At 41.1% G+C, this 12500-nt stretch overlaps 1 protein-coding gene and 1 long non-coding RNA gene across 4 annotated transcripts in view; one reads left to right on the top strand and one right to left on the bottom strand.

Annotated features, from left to right (window-relative positions):
- acsl1b (acyl-CoA synthetase long chain family member 1b) overlaps positions 1 to 12500 on the bottom strand; it is a 27451-nt gene that overhangs the window by 13466 nt on the left and 1485 nt on the right. Inside the window, exons 1-5 of one of the 3 annotated variants that reach the window (XM_060886459.1) lie at positions 5503 to 5638; positions 2550 to 2762; positions 2308 to 2422; positions 1114 to 1178; positions 201 to 302 (exon numbers count right to left, since the gene is read on the bottom strand). In XM_060886459.1, coding sequence (XP_060742442.1) covers positions 201 to 302; positions 1114 to 1178; positions 2308 to 2422; positions 2550 to 2744 — 477 coding nt within the window. In that variant the 5' untranslated portion in view covers positions 2745 to 2762; positions 5503 to 5638. Of the gene's footprint in view, positions 1 to 200; positions 303 to 1113; positions 1179 to 2307; positions 2423 to 2549; positions 2763 to 5122; positions 5332 to 5502; positions 5639 to 12500 lie in introns of those variants that run through there. The other 2 variants (XM_060886457.1, XM_060886458.1) reach the window with 2 other exon arrangements.
- LOC132856734 (uncharacterized) lies at positions 5306 to 6445 on the top strand. Its single transcript, XR_009649452.1, has 3 exons — positions 5306 to 5433; positions 5524 to 5900; positions 6102 to 6445. It is a non-coding gene; the product is annotated as an uncharacterized LOC132856734 (long non-coding RNA).

Raw genomic sequence — 12500 nt, 5'->3', positions numbered from 1 at the left:
ATCTATAATAATAAATAAACAACGCATAACAATGTGCCATGTGGAAACAGAAGCTATAAGATTTAACTGCTCCAAAAAGCAGATCTTAATCATGCTGAAACATTTTGATTATTAACCTCATACATATGGATCTTAAACATGTGATATTTCAGCATGTAAGGAGCTCAAAGCCCGGGTGGAGACTCAGACATGCGCCTCACCTCGGGTCTGCTCTGAGCAAAGATGCCGATGAGCTGCTCTCTGGTTTTAGAGTGACCTTTGTGCAGCAGCGCTGAGCCGAGTCTCTCGGCTCTCTCTGCAACCTGAAGGAGGATAAAGGCAAAAATAAGGCAAACCAGTTCCTCACATTGACAGAGCAGCTCATATCAGATTCCACCAAGTGGGACTGGTCTAGAATATAATCTTGCACACACACTCACGCACACACACACACACATATACACATCGAGCGACATGCTCTAGTATGAGCTGGTACAGAGATTGAACACTATGTATATTGATGGTACACACAGAAAAAAGGGCCATTGTACACGCCGTTCTTATTTTCAATTGGAAGGAACATTTGTGTTCAAATATTAGGAGAAGAAACAAGCTGATAAAGACCACAGCATTATGTACTCACATCTATTTGGAAAAAAGTTCAATTTAAAAAAAAAAAAGGACTGCAAAAAGAAATTGACAAAACCAAATAGCTGGAAATGCCAAAGCCATTTAAAACAACTAGCTCATACTGTAGGTAGTTAAAATACTTCTCGACCCACTAATGTTAAATTTTCTAAACACCAAATATTAATAGAAGCTCGCTCCAGTAGTCTGAAAGCGCTAACGATGATGCCTTTATTTGGTATTCTTTTCAATACTGCAATAGAAGATTGTACAAATATTGACCTGGTCAGTCGAGTTCAGATTTCAGTAGTAAGATTATTTGAATAAAATGCTTTAAAAAAATTAAAAAAAAAAAAAAGTCAAATGAATGTATTGATAAATCAACTTTTAAAACAGCTGAAATATCAAATCAATGTGAAAGACTGAGTCTCTGGTGTAGACGTAGAGCGCGAGACAGCAAGCGCTTATTTAAACAATGGCGAATGGAGACGTCTCCAGCAGTCCTACCTCTGAATAGGACAGCCACTCGTACGGATGCTTCGGTTTCCTGAAGCCTAAGCAAGGTCCGTTATCTGAGAGAAGAAGGAAAAGTATCATCTGTAATTTTGCATTCATTTATTGTTATTTTACAGGACATTCTGTAAGGTCTTACAGTATTAGAGCACATTTTAACAGCGTCAACAACAGCTAGATAAAATCATTTACTTTCATATTCAGTAGAAATACTGGGATTTTCCTGGGGATACAGTAGGAAGACTTTTAAATATAGATTTACTACTAAATATCTGGAACCTGAGCATTATATTTAACTGTGCAATGTTTACGTATTTCTCTCAAAACACAGTTTTCAAACAAACCCAAAACCTAAAGACACAAAAAAAAAAAACAAACACATCCATCGTGAAGACTTTCCCATTTTGGAAATCACTTACAATTTTACATCTGCTTGTTATTCATTCATTCATTTTCTACCGCTTATCCGAACTACCTCGGGTCACGGGGAGCCTGTGCCTATCTCAGGCGTCATCGGGAATCAAGGCAGGATACACCCTGGACGGAGTGCCAACCCATCGCAGGGCACACACACACACACACTCTCATACTACAGACAATTTTCCAGAGATGCCAATCAACCTACCATGCATGTCTTTAGACCGGAGGAGGAAACCGGAGTACCCGGAGGAAACCCCCGAGGCACGGGGAGAACATGCAAACTCCACACACACAAGGTGGAGGCAGGAATCGAACCCCCAACCCTGGAGGTGTGAGGCGAACGTGCTAACCACTAAGCCACCGTGTCCTCCCCCCTGCTTGTTATATGTTCTTTAATATTTTCCAAATAATTGTGTCCTTACAGAAAATTTTATATTGATTGTAACAAATGATAACTCGAGCTAACTTGTTTTGTATTGATTATGATCAATATCCATTTCTGGTATTTGTTCCACTGATCCTGCACTTTGTGATCAAATGGAATCATTGCGATGCATCACAGTACATGATCGTGTACATCACAGAAACGTTCAATATTGTTCTGACGTTCTGCCTGTAATATAAACTCTATGGATCTGCTTGACCTGCTCTGAAACACAAGCTTTTCCTGTTTATTCCTGGTTTACAAAAGCAGATAAAGCTCTTAAAGGTTACTCTTTATATATGTGCTAATTATAGTAGGTTGACAAGGTGATCTTGTTCACTTACTCGATACACGTAAACCCCTGGTGAAAATCTCGTACATCGTCGTAGCATCATCATAGTAAAAAGACAGAAGGTTGTCAGCGTCCACTAGCACTGATCTGCGTACAAACTCTCCTCCCTAAACGACAGCAAAAAATTCAGGAGAATTATTAAATATTGAGCCAAAAAATAAAAATAAAAAATAAAAAAAAAATTTCCTTGCATTGAGGTTGCTTCCGTGATTCGGGTCTACAACAGGGACTCACCGGAACCTCGACGGACTGCATGTGCAGGTCACAGGGGGGTTTGATGGCTTTTGGTCGTGTGGTGTACCAGAAGGTGGTGAGTGCGGCGAAGGCCCCCATTCCCACCAGCGTACCGGTGGACAGGCTGCGGAGGTAATCTCTCACCTCGGCCAGCTCAGGCACACGCAGCTGCTTCAACAGCTCTTGGGCCTGCATGTCTCTCTGCTAATAAATCTGTGGAAAGAAACAAGATTCAAAGTTACGTCCACGACTGATAACGTGTGAACTGCAACCAGACAAAGTGTGTGTGAGTGAGTCAGTAATTATGAGCTGTAATTATGGACTGATTAATTAATTCACGTGCAAACGAAAGTGACAAATTTCTCAGTAGTGATACGTCTGGGTTGACGGACAGCACGGGGCCTTTTTTTATCGAGCTGAACCTGAATATATTTCTCTCAAACTTTCGCAGGAGGATTTACACAAATGGTAGAAATTATGAATGAAAATCCATTAAGTTGAGCAATTTAGGAATTCTTAAAGAATAACGTTTGTATACTACGAAAGCCAGCTGACAAGACTGACTTCATATTGTGTAATTGTGGAGAATCCGTACGGCTCCTTTATTTCAACTGCACGTACGTTTCAAGACTCAGAAATGTGGTAGCTCAGTGGTTAAGGTGTTGGGCTACTGATCGGAAAGTCATGGGTTCGAACCCCAGGTCCACCAAGCAGCCACTGTTGGGCCCCTGAGCAAGGCCCTTAACCCTCAGTTGCAAGTCACTCTGGATTAGGGTGTCTGCTAAATGCCTTAAATGTAAGACAATTTAGTGAAATTCTGCCATTAATAATCACGCAAACCCATAAACTATCTAGGACAAATAAAATAAAAATAGCAATTCAGTTAAAGGGGAAAAATAACTAATGTCACCCTATAAAAAGAGGGTGGTAGCTGATGAGCTGCAGTGGCTCATCAGCTCCATTAATGGAAGATTTATGCTGCATTCGTCTAAACTTTGATGTGGGATGTCAGACGTTTTTCCACTTTTGCTGAACAACCGCTGATTTTTTTTTATGTATTTCTATTAAGTAACACAAAGAATACTAAAATACAAAATCAATCAATCAATAAATAGAATCTGTTTACTTGCCAAGCTGTTTATATGATCAAGTTTCTCCACAAAGTTGTTGTCCTTTACAGATGGCCGGTGTAAATTCTGAGAATAACACACATTCTGTGCTTCTAAAGATTTAACATGAATGCAATTGTCCAGCAGCTCTGAATCTCTTGGCCAGGAAGGACCTTCACAAATCACTGAGCAAGGGTCACATTGCTGATTGAGTTATCAGATGTTTGGTAACGCTATTGCAACCTTTCGCAAGTGTGCTTGGTCTCAAATGGTCTTCACTCCTTACCTTTGACCAGAAAACCTTGGGTTGTGCTGGCAGAATTCACACACCACAGTGTGAACCAGTGCACCACTGAATTATATAGTACACAACTGACAAAGAACACACACACACACACACACACACACACACACACACACACCTTTTTCTTATCACTTCTGCCTTTTCCGTTCAACTTCTAAAAGTCGTTTTAAAAGCTTTTCTCAAACAGAAACATTCTATTTTAAAGTTGAAACAGTCTGCAGGATCGTTTTTTTTTTTTTGTAGATGCCCCATGGAAAAAACCCATTGTAACCATGTATAAAGCTGCAAAAATTTGCCCCGAAGTCTACCGATTTTTTTTTTTGTTTGTTTAAACACACCATTATCTCCTCAAACCGCTAAAACTGTTTACACACTTATACAGGGGTCTTGGCCAAGAGCCACAAAAGTCATTTGATTTGTGTATCTTTGCTAGTTGTAGACAATCAAACACAGATAACAGCAGCGTTTCAGTTCGTGTCTACACGGGTAAAATGAAACAGAAACCAAGGAGGAAAAAAAAAAAAAAAAAAAGGACTCGAAGACGAGGATTTACAATAGCGGCCCTGCTTTGGAATTGAGGATGAGTCACTCTGGCTGTTAGGCTAAACAAAGCACTCTGGGTAATAGTTATATTTCTGAGAGATTCTGTGTGTGTGTGTGTGTGTGTACGTGTTTACACAACACAGCATGCTCAACATAACCCAGTCAGGACACACTGACCCTTTCACCATTCACCTAGTTTTATTATTATCACCCCTGGGATATGGGTCACGGCCAAGATGTTCCCCTCATAAGGAACAAACATAGTGAGCGAATTACCAAAAAAAATAAACACACAAAGCCGGAGACCAAACATCAAACACAAATGGTGATTTCTTTTTAGAATTCATCTTTGAAATGCTTTGAAATTAAGAGTCATTCAAATCAGAAAGTATGGAAATGCTTCATTAAATAAATAAATAAACAAACAAACAAATAAACAAATAAATAAATAAATAACATCATCATTTATTGATCCTTTACATCTAAATGTAGAGATGGTACGCAAACGGTCACAAAGTTTGGCTTGACCCTCAGAGTGTTAGATTTATCCTGTTTATCCTGTCAAGAAATTGAATAGAAATACAAAACACTCTCAATACAAAACAAAAACAAGTCACCTGAGTCTAGAGCGAGTCGAGGTTGCAGACTCCTGAACGGGCCGAGGGGAGACAGGTAGCGGTAACGGATATTAGCGTCATCAGCCGAGTTTATGTGTTACTGCAGTAAACGATGCAAATCCGAAGGTCGAGCTCAGACCTGCCCCTTCCTCTGTCTTATTGGATGATCTGCCTTTGAAATGCGCCATGTCAGCTAGTGTATTGGGGCTCCACGGATAACAGACTTCAAAGTACCACGATTAACGATTACGTTAAAAGACAAACCAGGCGTAAATGACAACAAGCTGCGTGTCTAAGACTACTTCATACTGGTAAGTTACAGATTCAATCAAGACATTTCTTCAAACAGGAAAGAAACTTTTTTTAATGTGATTGATTACCTCTCTCTGACTGTGCTACAGAAGCTGTGACTCCATGGTCACCTGGTCGACTTCCTCTTCTAATCGCGCTCGCTCAGAGGTCAGAGGCAGCAGCTGAAGAAGTTCTGCACATGCACACGGTCACATGCTGCACCAGGCTTTCCAGGGGAAAGGTAACCCGAGTAAGCCCGCGCTGTCTAAACTTGGTCTGCTTGAGATGCTAGACCAATGATAAAGCCCAAGCGCGGTCACCCGATGTAGACCAGCCAAGCAGAACTGCCATCCCACCCCCCCTCCTCCAACACGCTGCTATTTTAAAACCACACCGAACGGAAAACACGGTGACGTGGAGAAATGTTTCATCTGCTGTAGAGTGCCAGTGGAGGCAAACCACACACAACACGAAGCATATCAACAGTGTACGCGTTTAAGTCTCGAGTCACACGAAGCATCCAGGACTCATTTAATCTCCAGTTCTGGACACAAGAATCGTCTTCAATTTAAAATAAAGAACTCTCCACAGCATGAGAGCATACTTTGAGTAATCTTTACAATAGTTTTGGGTACTAAAATGTTGCAATCGATTCTAATGAATCTTTTTTGTACACTTTTCTCTCCAGTGTCTTCAGAACCTTTAGGGAACCTTCGGAACCTTTAAACCGAGGGTCTGATTGGCTGGCAGGATGTCCGCCATGTCTGTGTTTCTGGGAAAGCGGACAGAGGAAGATCTTGCTTACTTTATTCCTGTATTTAAAAGTTACTAGAGAGTTTTGAGAGTTAGTGCTGGGTGAACATCTCGCTCACCAAGGTGCCATGGGGAAAAACCTACGGTTCTTCAAAGTCAGAGAATCTTAGCGGTGTTTATTGACAAAACATAACTCCATCATGAACCCTTTTGGGGGGTCAGATTTAAGGCCAAAAAGATATCACTCAAGAGAAATGAGTAAAAAATGAAATAAAAAGAAATGCTTTACATTTAACTTTGTGTTTTGTTGTTATTTTAAACCAATAACATGCATTTATTTTCCTTTTAACTGCTGTTCAGTTATCTTTAACTCTGTAGCACTTGTACATTTACACAATGGTGTGTATATATATATATATATATATATAATGTTTTACAGTTACTTCATATTAAATGCTGATCAAAAATCCACATTTGAATACATTTTGGGGCTTTTTACACCTGGTCACTTCATGTGTTTTCTGTGATCCGATAGCTATCCGATCATAAAAAGACCAGGTCTAAATGCCTTCTGAAACGTTTTCGAGACGGATATAAATCTGATGGCTCAAACCACTTCAGGAGGAGGTCTGGGACGCATTTCAGATGAAACTGGACAGGTGTAAATGAATGTGATTGTTCAAGCCACATACGTCAGCGCTATACTCCTCCCAAACGGAAGTACGTCACTCGCAGGTGATCTTTCACCCAGGTGTCTCGTTGGGTCTTAAAATGCGCTGCTGCCGCCAGCGAAAATGCAGCAAAGAGTAAATGCTGTTTTTTTTGTAGCATAACCGTTGTAACAACTTTTTTTCGTCTTCTTTTTGATTGCATTCTGAAAACCGCATACCCCAAAGCGTGTTCCATTTCAATTACCCCGGAAATGAGGTCAAATATATTTGCATTTTGGGCGGGAGTAGAAAGATCGGATTGATATCCGATTCGCCAAGACGCACTTATGTGGCCTAATGTAAATGGAACAGTTTTAACAAATCAGATAGCTATGAAGTGACCAGGTGTAAAAAGTCCCATAGTCTGATTTACATTAAGTATTGTAGATTTTACTTTTCCTATTTCACTCAATTTCCCCAATGTTGCCTGACATATTAATAAAAACATGTCATTCATGACACTTTTTTCCTCCTACAGAGTTTGTGCATTTTATTCCATAGACAAATATTCATTTTCTGATTGTAGTGGGAAAAGCAACGCTATAGAACATGGTGCTGTGTATTATATCTCAGTGTTTGATTAGGGTTGTATTCCTGCGCTAGTAAAAGCAGGGTGGCGCTGAAGTTTTATATCCCTGGTGACCTTCACAGCTAAAATATTCACTCCACTAAAACTTCACAGGCAGCTTGTTACAGAATGATAATGACCTTTACACACTGTTTCCACTCCCGTTCACCAAACTATGTTCAGAACAAGGCTGTGTGTAGGTGTGTGTATGTTAAACCACACCGAGTGTTTTTACAAGGACGAGTCAAACTTTTAGAGAAAAGCCTTGAGAGCTTTGACTTGGGAGGATGTGGGGGATTAGTGGTTAAGGTGTTGGATCAGAAGGTTGCAAGTTCAAATCCCAGTTCCACCAAACTGACACTGCTGGGCCCCTGAGCAAAGCCCTCAACACTTAATTGCTCAGTTGTAGAAATTGAGATTAAATCTAAATTGCTCTGGATTAGGGGCGTCTGCCAAATACTGTAAATAATTTATGAGGAAAAGTTCATTATGGAAAACGACACTGAGCAGACTAGAACACAAAACCTTTCTAAACTTTTCTGTCTATAAGCGGAAGAATTAAGGTGTTGATCAAAATCTAGACTCTGATTGGTTCTCAGGACTTTCTGAATCCAGTCAGAAAGTAAGCTTTTCAAACTTTTAATCTGACGGAATGATGATTTACTGATTTATTTATGTATGATGCTAAACTGAAGAGTATTGTGCTACAGTCACACTCGCAGCCACAGATTCCCGAGACCTGCCGATTGGTGAATAGAAGTGGGCGTGTCCTGCGACATGAAAATGTTGAAAATACAAAGTGAAGTCAGTAGAGCGCACATGATCCGTGACAAACAGCACACACTGCTTCTCCTTCGTGATATGATGCAGATCTACTCTGGCGAATTTGATACGCAAACGACAAATCTGCAAATCTGCCCGCCGATTAAAAGTTATCACTATAGCAACCAGTAGTCGTTTCACCTAATCGGTGACTTCACGGCACAGCGACTGGAGACATTGCACGTGTGTGAACGCAGCATTAGCAGACCTTACATTGCTGTTAGCTACATGAGGGTAGCAGAAGTTAGACTCAGCAGCTGGTGTTAATGTAAACAGTCTGTACTCATGACTCACTCCTTAACGATTTAACAATTTATGAATTGTTGCTTACGCAAGTGTTTGTAGCCGCTATAACGTAAGTGATGAAAGTAACCGACTTGATCCAAATATTAAGAAATTAAAAGAATTTTGTGTCCAAATTTTTTATTTAATTCATTTACAAAATCCTTGACAAATTGTGTGACAGAAATAAAAGAGAAATAAACACTGCAGGGAAAAAAAACCCTCTCTATATTGTGCTTGTCAAGAGATTTTTGTAGCTGTACCGGTGATGCAATTTTTTTGTCCTCTGATGAGGTGTTAAATAATTTGTAAGTTGCAGCCATTTTGTTGTTTCTATGTTCAGCATTGGGCGTCTTTGTCAGAGAGGCAGTTAAAATTAGCTTTTACAAAAAGTAGAAATTCAAGGTTTTAATAATTTGTATCAAACCAAGTTTTGCTCTCTGAGACGCCGCAAGTGTAACTAAAATTTGAAGGTCTTCCCTTCAACCAATAAAATTGTATCAAATTCTCTCAACAGAGATTGTGGAAAAACACGTCACACTGGAAAAGTCACACAACATAGTCCTGACTCCTTTTATATCAAATTTACAACCAGAATATCGTCCATTTGTTTATACAAAACAATGTACCAGAAGTCGTTTATCCCAGAAATGCAGAAACAAAACAATCTTTTACATGCTTTCTTTATATTAAGACCTGTTCTTCAAGAACAACTTAAAGATTAACGCTTTCCAAATGAAACCAGATGATGTACAAACAAACAAACAGTTGTGGTGTAGGTTAACTACACCTTCCACAACATCCTTAAAGTGAGTGTGATCCAGTACGGTGGTCACAGAAGGACATTTTTGACTACTACAGGCCCTAAGCACTTGCGAACTACACAAACATCTACAGTACTGTAAGTACCTGATAACAAATGCAATGAGTTCCAGATAAATGCTGGTTCTAGCATCCTGATTATAGGGTGGTGACGGGTTCTAGCATCCTGAAGGGGTTCTACTTCGAACCCTAGAAAGGGAAACACACGCAATGGAGGTTGTAAAGGTTCCGATTTAGGGTTCTAGATTTAGTAAACGTTCTTGGGGTAGCTGGTGCAAGAAAATACTCTGTGGGAAGGACGTCTGAACCCTACATAAATCTTTCGCTAAACTAAAAGTGGAATATCACAGAACTTTAACAATAAAAGCTGATGTCAAGTCGTCATGCAACCGAAAACAATACAAATGGTGAACTTCATTAATTATTGATGAGTGTGACAGATGAGTGTGACTCACTGACTCACACACACACACTACACAGTCACAACACACTCACAACACACACACCACAAACTACAAAGTCACACTCTCTCTCACACACACACAGTCACAACACACACACTACACAGTCACAACACACACACCCCACACAGTCACAACACACTACACAGTCACCACACACACCCCACACACACTACAGTCACAACACACACCACATAGTCACAACACACACCACGCACACTACTAGGGCTGCAACAAACGATTATTTTGATAATCGATTAATCTAACGATTATTAGACCGATTAATCGACTAATCGTCGATTATTGTCAATGCCATTGACGACTAATCAGTAAGTTTTGAACAATTATTCAGCTTTTTCAATTAGTTAAAACATTGAGCTATACATATTCTAACTATAATATAAAAAAGAAAATCACTTCAGCTTTTGAAATGGTTGTTTTAATGAACTTTGAGCCAACTAAACAGGTCATTCTCTTTTTGAGCACTGTTTAAATATTCTGTTATCTTTTAATTAAAAAAAAAAAAAAATTGCACAAATGAATCAGCTGCATTACAGACAATATATGTAAACATCTCTTGGCAGCAGTATTAAGAGCTTCATTTGTAAAACAAGTGTTCAGTTTAATGAAAAGCAGTATGTAACAGTGTCCTTTCTGTACTGGCCTTTTTTGGATTTTCAAATAAGTGCTGAATTGAAAAGCTCAGCATATCAACATGTTCACGTGACAAGCTTGCTCTTTTTTGTGAGCAAATGTTTCCCGCAGCAGAGAAGATCCGTTCTGATGGAGTGGATGTGGCAGGAATGCAAAGAAAAGATCCCACACGTTGCTCGTTCGCATTCGCTTGCACTCCGTCATAATTTGCGCTTCTTTTAAAAGTTCTCTTCTACCGCATTTGTTAGGGCTGCATTACACTGCAGCGCTACAGCGCCGTAGCGGTCAAATCGCGATATTGCAGGCCCTTACATTAGGAAACGTGATAACAAACGACTACTCGACAACAAAGATATTTGTCGACAATTTTTTATTGTCGACAATGTCGACTAATCGTTTCAGCCCTACACACTACAAAGTCACACTCTCACACACACACACTACACCGTCACAACACGCACACCCCACACACACTATACAGTCACAACACGCACACCCCACACACACTATACAGTCACAACACGCACACCCCACACACACTATACAGTCACAACACGCACACCCCACACACACTATACAGTCACAACACGCACACCCCACAAACACACTATACAGTCACAACACGCACACCCCACACACACTATACAGTCACAACACGCACACCCCACACACACTATACAGTCACAACACGCACACCCCACACACACTATACAGTCACAACACGCACACCCCACACACACTATACAGTCACAACACGCACACCCCACACACACTATACAGTCACAACACGCACACCCCACACACACTATACAGTCACAACACGCACACCCCACACACACTATACAGTCACAACACGCACACCCCACACACACTATACAGTCACAACACGCACACCCCACACACACTATACAGTCACAACACGCACACCCCACACACACTATACAGTCACAACACGCACACCCCACACACACTATACAGTCACAACACGCACACCCCACACACACTATACAGTCACAACACGCACACCCCACACACACTATACAGTCACAACACGCACACCCCACACACACTATACAGTCACAACACGCACACCCCACACACACTATACAGTCACAACACGCACACCCCACAAACACACTACACAGTCACAACACGCACACCCCACACACACTATACAGTCACAACACGCACACCCCACACACACTATACAGTCACAACACGCACACCCCACACACACTATACAGTCACAACACGCACACCCCACAAACACACTACACAGTCACAACACGCACACCCCACACACACACACCCCACAGTCACAACACGCACACCCCACACACACACACCCCACACACACTACACAGTCACAACACACACACTACATAGTCAACACACACACCCCACACACACTATACAGTCACAACACACACACCCCACACACACTATACAGTCACAACACGCACACCCCACAAACACACTACACAGTCACAACACGCACACCCCACACACACACACTACACAGTCACAACACACACACTACATAGTCAACACACACACCCCACACACACACTACAGTCACAACACACACCCCTCACACACACACTAGTACATAGTCACAACACACACACGACACACACTACAAAGTCCCACTCTCACACACACACACACTATACAGTCACAACACGCACACCCCACACACATACTATTCAGTCACAATACGCACACCCCACACACACTACAGTCACAACACACACACTACACAGTCACAACACACACTACACAGTCACAACACGCACACCCCACACACACACTACACAGTCACAACACACACACACTACACAGTCACAACATACACACTACACAGTCACAACACACACACCACACACACTACAAAGTCACACTCTCTCTCACACACACAGTCACAACACACACTACACAGTCACAACACGCACACCCCACACACACTACACAGTCACAACACACACACTACACAGTCACAACACACAAACTACACA

The sequence above is a fragment of the Tachysurus vachellii genome, chromosome 14 (assembly GCF_030014155.1).
Source record: "Tachysurus vachellii isolate PV-2020 chromosome 14, HZAU_Pvac_v1, whole genome shotgun sequence".
In the NCBI taxonomy this organism is placed as follows: Eukaryota; Metazoa; Chordata; class Actinopteri; order Siluriformes; family Bagridae; genus Tachysurus; species Tachysurus vachellii.
Note: the sequence above shows the minus strand (reverse complement) of the source record. Positions and strands in the feature narration are given on the sequence as shown.